This window comes from Canis lupus, chromosome 37, assembly GCF_011100685.1.
Source record: "Canis lupus familiaris isolate Mischka breed German Shepherd chromosome 37, alternate assembly UU_Cfam_GSD_1.0, whole genome shotgun sequence".
Classification (NCBI taxonomy): domain Eukaryota; kingdom Metazoa; phylum Chordata; class Mammalia; order Carnivora; family Canidae; genus Canis; species Canis lupus.
This window is the reverse complement of record NC_049258.1, coordinates 9,831,220-9,844,943: the sequence shown is the minus strand read 5'-3', so window position 1 is coordinate 9,844,943 and position 13,724 is coordinate 9,831,220. Positions and strand designations below refer to the sequence as shown.

At 41.8% G+C, this 13,724-nt stretch overlaps 1 protein-coding gene and 1 long non-coding RNA gene across 2 annotated transcripts in view; one reads left to right on the top strand and one right to left on the bottom strand.

Annotated features, from left to right (window-relative positions):
* AOX2 (aldehyde oxidase 2) overlaps window positions 1-13,724 on the bottom strand; it is a 78,604-nt gene that overhangs the window by 6,022 nt on the left and 58,858 nt on the right. The window contains 3 exon segments of the mRNA NM_001048132.1: window positions 7,786-7,953; window positions 10,417-10,605; window positions 10,718-10,783. Coding sequence (NP_001041597.1) covers window positions 7,786-7,953; window positions 10,417-10,605; window positions 10,718-10,783 — 423 coding nt within the window.
* LOC102154768 lies at window positions 287-5,118 on the top strand. Its single transcript, XR_005385215.1, has 5 exons — window positions 287-596; window positions 1,777-1,920; window positions 3,355-3,417; window positions 3,557-3,635; window positions 4,940-5,118. It is a non-coding gene; the product is annotated as an uncharacterized LOC102154768 (long non-coding RNA).

Here is a 13,724-nt window from a genome sequence, read left to right as displayed (position 1 = left end):
CAGTGGTAAGAAAGGCCACTGAGTGAAGTGTCACCAAGCATTGCAGGGAACAGATTCAGTCCCTGCACCCTAGGACAGGCATGTTCAGCATGGAACCAGTTTCGAGCCTGTGAGAGTGCCAGAAAAGGCTCTTCCAAGACAGCGTGAGAGGCAGGGAGGGAAAGAATGTGATGAAGAATGAGAGAGCGTGTGCCTGGCTGAGTGTGCGTGCACCTGCACGCGTGTACGTGTTTGTGTGTCTGCGCATCTCACGGGACAGAGTGGCAGACAGCATTCTGAGGAAGGCACCATGGGAGCCTCCACTCCGAGTCATCTCCTGAGTCGTGCAGATTGTGTCCGTGCTCCAGCTCTGGGAGCTCAGGGGGCCGAGGTGGGCCTGTGCTGCTTTTAAGGTCTCCTTTGCCACGTAGCTGTGGCTTAGCTTTCAGCAGAACAGGATGCAGAATGCGTGTTTCTACACGTTACTGGGGTAGGTTCCAACACCATAAAGAAAGAGAATGCAGTCGTACATCTCCCTCTGCTCCGAGCAATGCAAGGAGGTGCACAGGATATGCGGTTGAGAACTAGAGTTTGGGGGCAAACCTGCTGACAGTCGTGTAGGTAAACCGGGCTGCTCAGAGCGCAGGAAATGTCCCTGTGTCTCTCCTTCATCTGGCAGGAAGGGCTCCTTTTACTGAACTAAACAGGTGGCACTTTAAATGCTGCCAACTCTCACTGAGTCTGGGCGTCTAGAAATGCGAAAAGAAGCAGGAAGGGAAAAAGAAAGACGGGGGCTGCAAGGTGCTAGTGATGCAGAGGGAAGAGAGTGGGTGGGAGGAGGCTGGCTGAGGGTTTGCCCAGCGGGGAAGGTGAAAGCCTTCAGCAGGTAGACCTCCGCCAACTGTACAGAACAGCAGGGAAGGGCAGGCATGGGCGCTGGAAATGGGCACTGGTCTAGCAGTAAAGGACTGTCCCCCACGGAGTTGTTCTGAAGTCAGGCTTCAGCCTAACACAGGACACAACCACTTGTGGTTGCAAGTATTCCTTATGAGTCAGCATCATGAAGCTTCCCTTTCAAAATGTGGCGTGAACTGAAACCTGTTTACATACTTGTTTCTAAGCCGAATGTCTGGTTTTAGCTTCCAGGAGATGGAAACTGAATCTGCTCATTGGCTTTATGTGGCCTCCCACGGTGGCAGCTCCCGCATCCATCCATCCTTCCTTCCTTCCTTCCTTCCTTCCTTCCTTCCTTCCTTCCTTCCTTCCTTCCTTTCTTTTTAAAAGACTTTATTTATCTATTCATGAGAGACAGAGAGAGAGGCAGAGACCTAGGCAGAGGGAGAAGCAGGCTCCCCACTGAGCAGGGAGCCTGATGTGGGACTCGATCCCAGGACCCTGGGATCACAACCTGAGCCAAAGGCAGACACTCAACCACTAAACCACCCAGGTGCCCTCCACACCACGTTTCTGAAGTTACTTCAATAAATACTTTTTTGCTGCTAGTGATAACGAGGGTTTTGATTTGTCCTACTGCCAAATTCTCCAAGGCAGGATTTAAAAAATTTTTAAGGCTGTGGAACTCTTTGTGTCTCTGAATCCTAAAGATTTTTTTTTTTTCATGAAATCATTGTTGCTAAGGAAAAGTTCTAACTTGAAAGTATTAATTAGGTATTTTCTCTATATCTTTAAGATAAATTTCCTTTTTTTTCCCTTGTGGAATTTTAAAATGACTATATAAAACACATTTTCCAAAAAACACATTTTTCTTTCTCCCATCACCAAAAAACGAATATGTAGAGATGACGTTTCTGGCCAGGTCTGGCTGAGCCAGGCTGCTCTGCTGGGCTCAGAGCAAACTACCACCAGCAACACTGTACTGACCAGGAGTTAACCACCTAGGAAAGGGCCCATGGATAAAGACAATCAACAACTCTGATCAAGGTAACCATAGCCACAGATGTAAACAGTCTTTGATATAGTAAATGATTGATCAAATAGAATGATATAGTAAATGTTCAAATAGAATTTTTGTTGTTGTTGTTGCTTTTTTGTTGAAACTGGAAACTAATTATCTGTGAAAATGAGGTTTATTAGTCTTAAGATTTTTTTTTCCAGCCTTTAGCAAGTCAACTTGATTTAATGTGGAAATTCTTTTCAAGCCCATTGGGAGAGGCCTATTTTGAAGAAAGTCATTAATAGTTACGGGTATTTGGTGGAAACTTCACTTTAATATTTATAGAGTGACTTGTATTTACACAGTATTTTTACATGTGTTATTTTATTTGATTCCAAATGAAAAGTAGTGAGGGTTTGGCCATCATTTCTGTTTAAAAATTGATATAGGTAAGCTGTTATTTACCTTATGGTTGTAAGGAGGTTATTAAAAGAGGAGGTTTTAGACTTTCCAATGCTCATGTTCTAGCACACAGATCCTTTGAACCTCTCGGCTTCTTACATGTCCAAACAAATTGTGTTTTGACAACAGAATTCAAAGGCCAAATACTAAGAGTGTTAATATCTATTTCTCAAAAAAAGTTTGGTTTTTGCATAGTAAGAGTGTTATATGCCATTGTGAATCATTACATATAGTTGACTCTTGAACAACATGGGGGCCTGACTCCCCACCATGAAGTTGAAAATCCACTTAAAATTTTGACTCCCCCAAAACTTAAATACTAATGGCTTACTGTTGACTGAAATGAACTATGTCACTGATAAAATAGTTGATTAACAAATATGTGTTATATACTATATTCTGATTATAAAGTAAGAGAAGAGAAAATATTATAAAGAAAATCTTAAGGAAGAGAAAACACATTTACAGTGTGTACTGCAGTAAATTTGGGTATAAGTGGACCTGCACAGATCAAGCCCCTGTTGTTCAAGGGTTGACTGAATTTTGATTAAAATACCATATTGTAGTTTGATTAAATGTAAATCTGATACAGGCTCAGATTTGTTCTAAGATGCTTTAAAGAGACTGGTCTGTGTGAGGAGCCAGGCTATGAGAACTTTAGGAGGCCTGCTGTGTGAACAAATCATAATTTCTAAAGAACTCAAGATGTAGACTTGGATTGTGATATGGGATTGTTGCAAGGGAAGCTGGAATAAGGATTATTCAGGTTTTACCCTCCTGATCTGAAGATAAGTGGTATGGCCACAAATTAATTGATTAATTAATTAGTGCAAGTGTGGGAGGAGTAGAGGTAGAGGTAGAGAGGGAATCTTAAGCAGGTTCCACACTTGGCACAGAGCCTGATGTGGGGCTTGATTTCATGACCCTAAAATTGTGATCTGAGTTGAAATCAAGAGTTGGATGTTTAACTGACTGAGCCACCCAGGCACCCATTTTTATTTCTTCTATCTCTATTCTAGGAAGAACAACAACTGTAGCCTTTTAGTTACAAGTTTTTTCTACCACTATCACAGACTTAAAAGGTAAGGCCATTTCGAGGGCTGCTTGGTCCCATGCTACTTTCAATCTAATGAAACTGCCACAGGACCTTTGCATTAACTATTCTTTTAAAACATTTTAAAAATTAAAAAACATTTAAAAAATATTTTATTTGTTCATTAGAGAGAGCAAGTATGACTGGGGGGAGCAGCAGGACCCTGGGATCATGACTAAGCAGAGGATTAACCAGCTGAGCCACCAGGTCAGTTAAGCCTGTTCACAGTATTTATCACAGTGTTTATTACTGAAATTATATTGTGTGTTTGTTTATTTGTTTACTGTCTGGTTTCTCCAGAATGTAAACTCCATACAGGCAGTGACTGACTGGCTCACTATTTTTTAGTTCCTCAGGACTGCCTGGCGCATGGAAAAATGAGCGAATGATTGGATGATGAATGAGCAAAGCTGGGGCCAAATCTATGACCTCTTTGACTTTAAGAAAAGGTTAAGGCTAAGTTAGAAAAATTTTGTTCTACTGATGTACAGGCATAACCCAGAGTCAGCTAAGCACTTATAATTCACACTAATTGTCTTTCTCCCCTGCTGCACTGTAAACAACTTGAGAGCAATTCTCATGAGTCTGGTTCACCAGTATACTCCTGGTACCTCAAAATATGCAAAAAGGAAAGTAGTGAATTAATTTCTTGAATTTGATTAAAAATATGAAAGGGCACCTGGGTGGCTTAGTTGCTTAAGTGTCTGCCTTTGACTCAGGTCCTGATCCCAGGATCCTGGGATTGAGCCCCACATTGGTCTCCCTGCTCAGTGGGGAACCCGCTTCTCCCTCTCCTCTCCACTTGTGCTCTCTCAGTCACTATCTCTTTCTCTCTCAAATAAAAGAATTAAACAAATATGAAAGGTGAGTAGGGATTAGCCTAGGAAAAGGAAGAAGATGGTTCCAGGCAGAAGGCAGAGCTTGGTGGAGGCCTCTGTCCTTGATACGAGAAGCAGAAGGTTGCAAGTGTTCAGAGAGAGGGCAGGGTAGGGTATCACGCATGGCTGCACAAGTGGGTGAGGCTGGCCATGCTGGGCTCCACAGGTTATAGGCTCGGTGGCGCAAGCTAAAAAGTTATATCTTTATCCTAAGAGCAACAGGCACCTTGTCACCTTGAGTGCACGCTAGAGTGACATGATCATATTTGTCACACCACAAATATGTGGCTGCACTGGGGTAGAGGGAAACCAGTGAGGGGGCTGCGTGGACCCAGGCAGGAGAGATGGAAGGTTAGGGTCTCTAGAAAGTGAGCCCCTCAAAGGGAGTGCCTGCTTGCTCTCTGTGTTTCATCCACTTCTGAGTTCCCAGCACCCAGAACAATGCCTGGCACCTGCTTTGTGGTACAATATGGATCACAGAGTATTGCCATGTCCTGTGACAGGAAGTGGCAGAAGAATCTGTGTTCTGTGTCTTTGTTAAACCAAGAGTCAGGACTTCCTCCTTTCTGCTTCCCCTGGGAGGCCCCGCTCAAGGCTGGCTGCTGGTTATCTTCTTGCTCTTGCTGTCTATAGGTCAAAACAGAGAAACTCTTGAATCTCTCCCTGAAGTCTTGTCAAGAATTTGAAGAAGCCCATACTCTCATCATGAAGTCACTCCCAGGGACGCCCAGGTGGCCCAGTGGTTGAGCATCTGCCTTTGGTCCGGGGTATGATCCTGGAGACCTGGGATCCAGTCCCGTGTCAGGCTCCTGGCATGGAGCCTGCTCCTCCCTCTGCCTGTGTCTCTGCCCCCTCCCCCGTGTGTGTGTGTGTCTCGTAAATAAATAAAATCTTAAAAAAAAAAATGAAATCACTCCCAATTATACTGTTCAAATCTTTTTAAGCATTCATGTCAGGGATATCTCAATTTTGGAAAATGAGTATGTATATAAGGTACATTGTACATATAAATAATTATGAATTAAAAGTTGATTACAAGTGTGTGTGTGTGTATATATATATATACACATATATATGTATGTGTATATATATATGTATATATATATAAATACCAAATTTTTTATGGTTATTTCTGGTTAGTGGGATTAGCTGATTTTAACATTCATCTTATTCTTTGTGACATTTTCTTACTTTTCCATAATGGACATGTGTTTCTTTTTTCTTTCTTTCTTTCTTTCTTTCTTTCTTTCTTTCTTTCTTTCTTTCTTTCTTCCTTCCTTCCTTCCTTCCTTCCTTCCTTCCTTCCTTCCTTCCTTCCTTCCTTTCTTTCTTTCTTTCTTTCTTTCTTTCTTTCTTTCTTTTCTTTCTTTTCTTTCTTTCAAGATTTTATTTATTTATTCATGAGAGATACAGATAGAGAGAGGCAGAGACACAGGCAGAGGGAGAAGCAGGCTCCATACAGGGAGCCCGATGTGGGACTTGATCCTGGGTCTCCAGGATCATGCCCTGGGCCAAAGGCAGGTGCCAAACCGCTGAGCCACCCAGGGATCCCCGATGTGTTACTTTCATGAAGATAAAAAATAATACATGTTACTCAAATGAGTTTTATCATAACAAATCTAGATTATAACATAAGATGCTATTTTAGAAAATGTGAGGTTACTCTCACATTGGCCCTGAGCACTTGATTGATGGGTATACAAATTAGTAGATGATTTATATCTGTGAAGACATAATAAATTAGTCTTATCAAGAAACTATCGGACTTATGGCCCCTTCCCACGGACAAGGTACCTGGCGGCTGAGTCCCAAATGGTAGATGAAATCCAAGTTGTTCACCTCTTACCATTGCATGTCAGAGTGACTTTGCCAGGTAACCCAACTATTAAAAATGGCCCAAAGACTTGGAAATGAAGTAGTTCGTTTTTTGGGAGCCAGGCCATTTGAAGACCAACAAAGTCCAGTGTGGACAAGAAAGGAAGATTAGAACCTGTTCCTGTGTTTGTGGTTTTGCTGATCTGCCCCATTTTGGGAAAGGATATTTATTACTGAAAAAGACAACTGAGAATATTTTTCAAAAGGTAGGGATTGCTTACGCTTTGGGGTAGAGACCATGTGAACCTGCAGTTACCGTGTGATCATTGCTCCTGGGAGGGGTGGACATGGCCCTCTAGGCCCAAGTCAGCTCAGGGAAGGGGTCCCTGCAGTAGAAGTAGAAGTGCTGCTTCCCTGACTGTGGCCAGCTGAGCAGGACTGGCCTGAGGCAGGTGATTGTAACCCTTCTGTGGATAGTGCGGTTAGGTGAGGGGCAGCCTAGGGGGCAGAGCTATTGCTAGGACACTTGGTGGGAAATACAGGGTGGTGGTTGGTACCACTGGAGTATGAGGGATATTGAGTCAGACTCGGAAATGGGAAGAGGACTGGATCACGTAAGGGAAGGAAATGTGTAATTATACTTCCTGTTAAGCAGTATTCCCAAATCCTGGGTCCCATTATTCTTTCACTCTATGGCTGGATGTTTTGAAGAGGTCAGTTAAGTATTTAAGCTTCTTGTAAAATAGTTATGAAACAGAAATTTCTTTTAAGAGGTAGAAAATAAATTCTTTTCTCTCTAAGAGGGCATATACTAAACTGAAGCCAGACAAGTCTGGGTTTGAATCTTGACTTTGGGCAAAATTTCCTCAATAGTAAAATGAAGAAAATAATACTAGTTACCTGATAGAGTTACAGTAATGACTAATGAAATAATTTGTGTAAAATATTTAGGACAGTGTTCAATCATTGCTAACTAGTGTTATTATTTATGTTAGGATCCTATGAAGACATGGGCACAGGTGGGCTCGGTGACCTCACCAACGTGGTGTATCTGCAATAGTTAGCAGGTTTGGATTGCTGCGTGCATGTGCATCTAGCAGATAACTCCTCAGTCCTCTGTCTCCTGGGCTGGGAGCCTTGTCATGAAGTGGAATGAAGTGGAAAAGTGGAGCTGGTAATAAGATCCTGTTATTTCTAAAGGAAAGGTAGACTGTATTCTGTGTTTGTATAGGGAACGTGGAAAGTGTATTATCAAATACAGCTACATGACACATGGATTATTTTTTTGTGTTTGATTTTCTTGAAGAGTAGGATAGATTAGGTAGGATAGAGGGAGGAAATATTTATAATGGTTCAATGAAATTATCCAGTTGTTTCATATTTAGCTGTTAGTGTTTGAAGCATGATAAATCATCCTACTTCAGAGTTGCCGAGACAATCAAATTAAATAACAGATGGAGAAATGCTTTTCAAAAATTTAAAATTGCTACATTTACAAAGCATATTTGTGTGATTTATTTTTATCCTCTTATAATTTGGTTAGCTTATATTTTATAATTTGACTTTATAATTTGATCAGATTATAAAGTCTACTTTACCTTAGACGTCTAAGAAATGACAGGTAGAAAAATTGCTTTTTAGGGAAATAAACAATAATTCCATACCATCTCTGTGAACCGATCTGCACAGGCCATTCGAATCCATTCTGGCGTTGCTGGGCTCTTCACTGTGAAGTCCTCAGCTATGTCTCTTTCTCTGCGTGCTGCGGCCACAGCGTCAGTGATGGCGAAGAACACAGATGACCCCAAGAACATCCCAGATTCCCCCAGCCCCTGCAAGAGAGCACACTTGTTTTAGAATCTTCTACACTATTCTACAAGCTATGCTATATTTCAGGGCCCAGGTCTTTATTCACCATTTCATGCCCAAATCCTAGCACAGTGTCTTGCTCACAATAATTCTCAATAAATGTTTGTTCACTGACTTATTGACAGAATGAAGCTTGTGTACTCTGAAAAATCCCAGTACCACCTGAACTTCCCCGTGTGTGTGTGTGTGTGTGTGTGTGTGTGTGTGTGTGTGTGTTATCCTATTTAGAGAAGCACATGCAATGGCCAACCTCATGAGTAAAGAAAATGCCTCATTATGACTCCAGCATCAGGGGAGGTAGGGTATTCTAGTAGAAGAGTATTGACTTGGGTACCAGACAATGGGTTGCAAGCCTATTATCTGCAAGGAATGGTCAGGTAATATAAATGAGTGATGTGGGCAGTTGGAGGACAGCAAGGAAAAGTGGAAATTATGGTGAAGTGGAGATACCCTCATGTGCTGTCTATAGCTAATCAATGCCTTCTAAGAATGTTACCAAAATGACCAGATCATCTAAGTTTTCAAGACAATTTAGATATTCTTATTTTAATGTACAATTCCGTGATTTTTAAGACTTACTTATTTATTTGAGAAAGAGAGAGAGAGAGGAGGAGCAGAGGGAGAGAGAAAATCTCAAGAAGACTCCCTGCTGAGCATGGAGCCCATCGAGGGGCTCGATCCCAGGACCCTGAGATCATGACCTGAGTTAAAATCAAGAGTTGGTTGCTTGGGGCACCTGGGTGGCTCAGTGGTTGAGTGTCTGCTTTTGGCTCAGGTTGTGATCCCAGGGTCCTGAGATTGGATCCTGCATCAGGATCCCCACAAGGAGCCTGCTTCTCCCTGCCTCTTTCTCTGTGTCTCTCATGAATAAAGAAATAAATTCTTAAAAAAAACAAAAAAACAAAAAAACAAAAAACCCTGACTTAGGCTTAACTGACTGAGCCACCCAGGAGCCCCTACAATTCCCTGATTTTTAAAAATACTGTGTAGATCCCAGAAAACACATCTGTAGCCTAGATTAAGCCAGTGGGCTCCCAATTTGCAACCCTGAGCTAGAAACATTAAGTTTGAACGCTGGCCCTTACTCTCTCTGTTTCTCTGGGTGAGGTTATCTCTCTGAGCCTCTGTTCCTTTATCAGTGAAATTCAGGCAATGATATCAACAGCTCAGGAAGTACAAAATCACCTAGCATGGTCAGTCCCTGTTATTATTACATAGTACACTCCATGGGGGACCTGTAAACCCATGATTTTCCTCATAGGGTCCACCTCTGAGTGGCTGGCCTCAACCATAGAACTCACAGTCCTGCCTGTTCTATTGCTCTTGGTGGCTTGAAGGCTGCTCTTTGAGTGATTTCCAGCCTAATGAGAATCCAAAGGTGATGCTGATTGTTCTTCCTTTCATATTTGCACGTCCCACCCCTCCACCTCCCAGCTCCCTCACCATCTGCCCAGAGAAAGTTCCTAGGCTGAAAGTGGGTTCCAGTTTGGAAATGATAAAATTTCAGCCGGTATACGTGAACTCATTTTCTTTTATATCAATTTGTCACCCCTAGTAAGAAGTCTCCTAAAAGACGTGAACGAAAATTTTAACAATACATCTCAAACCTAAAGGAAGTTTCTATTCTGAGAGTGATTTTCACACATTCTGCATACAGCAATGGAAATAAATGCTGACTTTTATTTTAATTTGCAACTCCATTACTTTGGCAATTACTAACGGTTTGTGTCTTTGCTTCCTGACACCACTGACATTTTGGGCCAGGTAATTCTTTGTTGTGGGGGCTGTCTTGTGCATTGAAGGCTATTGAGCAGCATCCTTGGCCTCTCTACCCAGAGTAAGAACATCTCCTCCCTCCACAACCCCAGTTGGGACAACCAGGTATGTCTTCAGACATTGCCAAATGTACCCTGGAGACCAGTTGAGAAACACTATTCTAGATCCATTTCTGGGTATGGATGAGGACTGTGAGCCCCCAAGAGGTCAGTGATTCATCTACAATCATAGGGAGCTGGCAAGGCTAGGCTGAGAACCCAGGTCCACTGAGGTCTCAGTCCAGGCTTCTTCCCATGTTGCCACTCCTTCCTAGGATTTCAGGAGTATCATGCCTTCAAGCCCATTTAATATTTTAGTCTTAAGTTTAGGTGAAAATATTATTCTATTAAATCAGAACTTTTCACAAAATTTTAGCATTTCCAGTGAAAGAGGATATTAATAAATAAAGTGGCTGAGGATGGCCATTGGGAAGAGATCACTTATCCTCCCTGAATCTCACTTTTCTCTAGGTGATTCTTCTCCAAATCCCGACAGTCTTTTGTGAGTCAGTCCTAATATAGGTTGACATTATTTTTTACTTTGTCCACCTGCTTTCATTTACCATGCAACTTGACCAATCACATTGCACAACAGTAGGTTTGGGGCCTTACTTTGGATGAATAGATGGTTAGCGGAGTTTGTGATGATGGCAACAGGGAGACATTGAACTCCTCTGGGATGTCAGTGATGGTTGGAATTTTGTACTCATCTGGGCCTCGAGAGTACAGAACGCCTTCTGGGGAATATTTCAGCTCTTCAGTGGTATACAGGCCCATTCCCTGAATAAAGGAACCTTCAACCTGAAAGGGGGAAATGTCAAGCTCTGTGATACTGTATGCTTTTTAGAAGTACTTACCTATCCTGCAATGACTTTTCAGGGAGTGGCATCCATCTCAGTGGGCCAGCACCTACCTGCCCAATATCAATGGCGGGATTTAGGCTGCAACCTGCATCCATGATGATGTCCGTTCTGATTTTCTGCCAAAAAAAATGAAAATTACCTCACCATAAAAACTTAAATTAAAAAGATCATCTTAAAGTTTATTGAAAAGGTCTCCAGGTATTTCAGAATGCCTGCTGGTAAATTAACATGGCACTGAACCTCATCAATATTAGGGGTGGTAAGAAATCTGACAAACTCTTCAACTTTAGTACCAGGAATGTCGATGACCCCAGAAGATCTTTTGTCATCATGGTTTTGACTTCTCCTAAGTGACTCCAAAGTCCATGGTATGTTAGTGCCTTTGAGTGTCACTTAGTAAATAATTGATCCTGGTTGTTCATCTGATTGTAAACCTGGGTTTGTTGTTCTAATACAATTAATGAGCTCATCTAGTCCTCATGATGATTTGATGTAGGTGGTATTATTGCTGTTTTACTGAGGAAGTCATATAGCTATGGCATGTATGAAATTGGAGATTGAAAGTTCTTGGAACATATTAAGGGAAAATGTTGAGACCAACTTTGACTATTCTAATTTACTTAATTTCCCAAGAAACATCACACTAATTTGGCCCTTATGCTTTGGCATGCAGATAGGTTGTTTAGGAGTCACAGAAAGCCCCAAAATGCCAGTGGTCTATCTTGGGAATATCTCTGGACTTTCTTCCTGCCCCCATGCGCTTGTTCTGACAATATCAGCATTCTCTGCTTGGGCTCACTAGCTGGGCTCCTACTTTCTATCTAGCTCTTTGGATATCGGCAGTTCTTTTTTGACTCAAATGTTGACCTCTCAGACAAGCTTCTATGGACATTGGGACCAGCCTTCATTTATTCTCAACAGATAAGGCAGCAGATTGGACACACCTCAGAGCAGGCCTTTACTTCCATTTGAAAAAATGGTATATTTTGCATTAGGGGTGTTGGACAAGGGGAAGAGATAGATACACACTAATGGGATTGGCATATATTCTGGTTCAGCGACCATAAATATCCAACAGTAACAGGCCTGTCATTTAATTTCTCTGATTTCCCTTTAATTAAAGGAAGTTTTGCCTCTTTAAGGAATAAATTATTTCAAGGGCTGAAGTGATACCAAAATGACTGAACCTTAAACAGTAACAAGGAAGGCACAGGTACAACCAGATTTTAACTTTATCATAAATTCTGGAAGACCCCCATGAGATTTGTTTCTTCAGAGATTTATATCAAGGCCGCCAGATAGAATTGCCAGGTAAAATAAGTATGTCCCAACCCTGCACTGAGCATACTTATATCAGAAATTTATTTGTTGTTGATCTGAAATTCAAATTTAACCAGCCATCCTGTATTTATATTTGCTAGCAACAAATCTGGCAACACCACCTTCAGGGTGGAGGATCAGAAAATTAGTTGATTCCTAAAAACAGCTTTCCAGGGGTGCTTGGGTGTCTTAGTCAGTTAAGCACCTGCCTTCAGCTCAGGTCATGATCCCAGGGTCCCGGAACCAAGCCCTATATCAGGCTCCCTGCTCAGTGGGGAGTGTGCTTCTCCCTTTCCTTCTGCCCACCTTCCTGCTCATGTTCTTTCTCTCTCAAATAAACAATCTTAAAAAAAAATTTAAAAACAGCTTTCCACTGAGTTTGGAGCCTTGAATGGGTTACAGGTGTGTCAGGACACTGACACTTGGACTTCTGTGGGGTCTGGGGCAGGATTCTTAGGCTGGTCACTTGCCAACATGACTTCCTTGTTTGCAAAAGTGTGCTGTATCAATATTATCATTACCTATGTGTACCATCATGTAAAAAATATTAGGAAACATAAAATAATCATATGAACAATCTGTGATCCTAATTTTATGAGTTTACTTCTTCACAATGATCTAGAATGAAAATGGGGATATGATATATCCTAAGGATGAACTCAAGTGGGATGTGAGGCCAACTGCTCTCCAGGCATCCCTTCATTTACTGTATTTTCTTTTTTTATTTTTTTTTTATTTTTTATTTTTTTTTTTTTAAAGATTTTATTTATTTATTCATGATAGTCACAGAGAGAGAGAGAGGCAGAGACACAGGCAGAGGGAGAAGCAGGCTCCATGCACCGGGAGCCCGATGTGGGATTCGATCCCGGGTCTCCAGGATCGCGCCCTGGGCTAAAGGCAGGCGCCAAACCGCTGCGCCACCCAGGGATCCCCATTTACTGTATTTTCTATCTTTTTTTTAATTCTAAAGATTTTTAAAATTAACTAATTAATTAATTCGAGACACAGAGAGAGAAGCAGAGACATAGGCAAGGGAGAAGCAGGCTTCGTGCAGGGAGTCTGATGTGGGACTCGATTCCAGAACTCCGGGATCACATCCTGAGCCAAAGGCAGATGCTCAACCGCTGAGCCAGCCAGGCATCCTGATTTTATTTATTTATTTGAGAGAGAGAAAGTGAGTGAGAGACAGAGCATGAGGGGGAGGGAGGGACAGAGGGAGAAGCAGACTCCCCACTGTATGGGAGCCTAATGCTGGGCTCATGACCTGAGCCAGGCAGACGCATAACTGACTGAGTCACCCAGGTGCCCCTGTATTTTATATCTTATTTATATAGAATTTAAGTGATGGACAAATTTACTAACAATGGGGTAATCAAAGATATTTTGATAAGATTGGCAAGTCAGCATTTGCAAATTCATTCCAGTTTTACATAAATTGACTATTTCTAGTTTCAGGTAAGATGGTTCAAGATGATGTTGGAATAACCTGTGTATGGAATTTACATGTGTCATTGGTCCATTCTCTAAATTTCCCAACAATTTCTATATTTTGGATATAGTATATTCTTTTTTTATAACTTATTTGATTTAAATTCAATTAGCATACAGTGTATCACTAGTTTCAGATGTAGAGTTCAGTAATCCATCAGCTGCATGTAACAACCAGGGCTCATTATATCATGTGCCTTCATTAATGCTCATCACGCAGTTACCCCATCCCTCCATCTCCAGCAACCC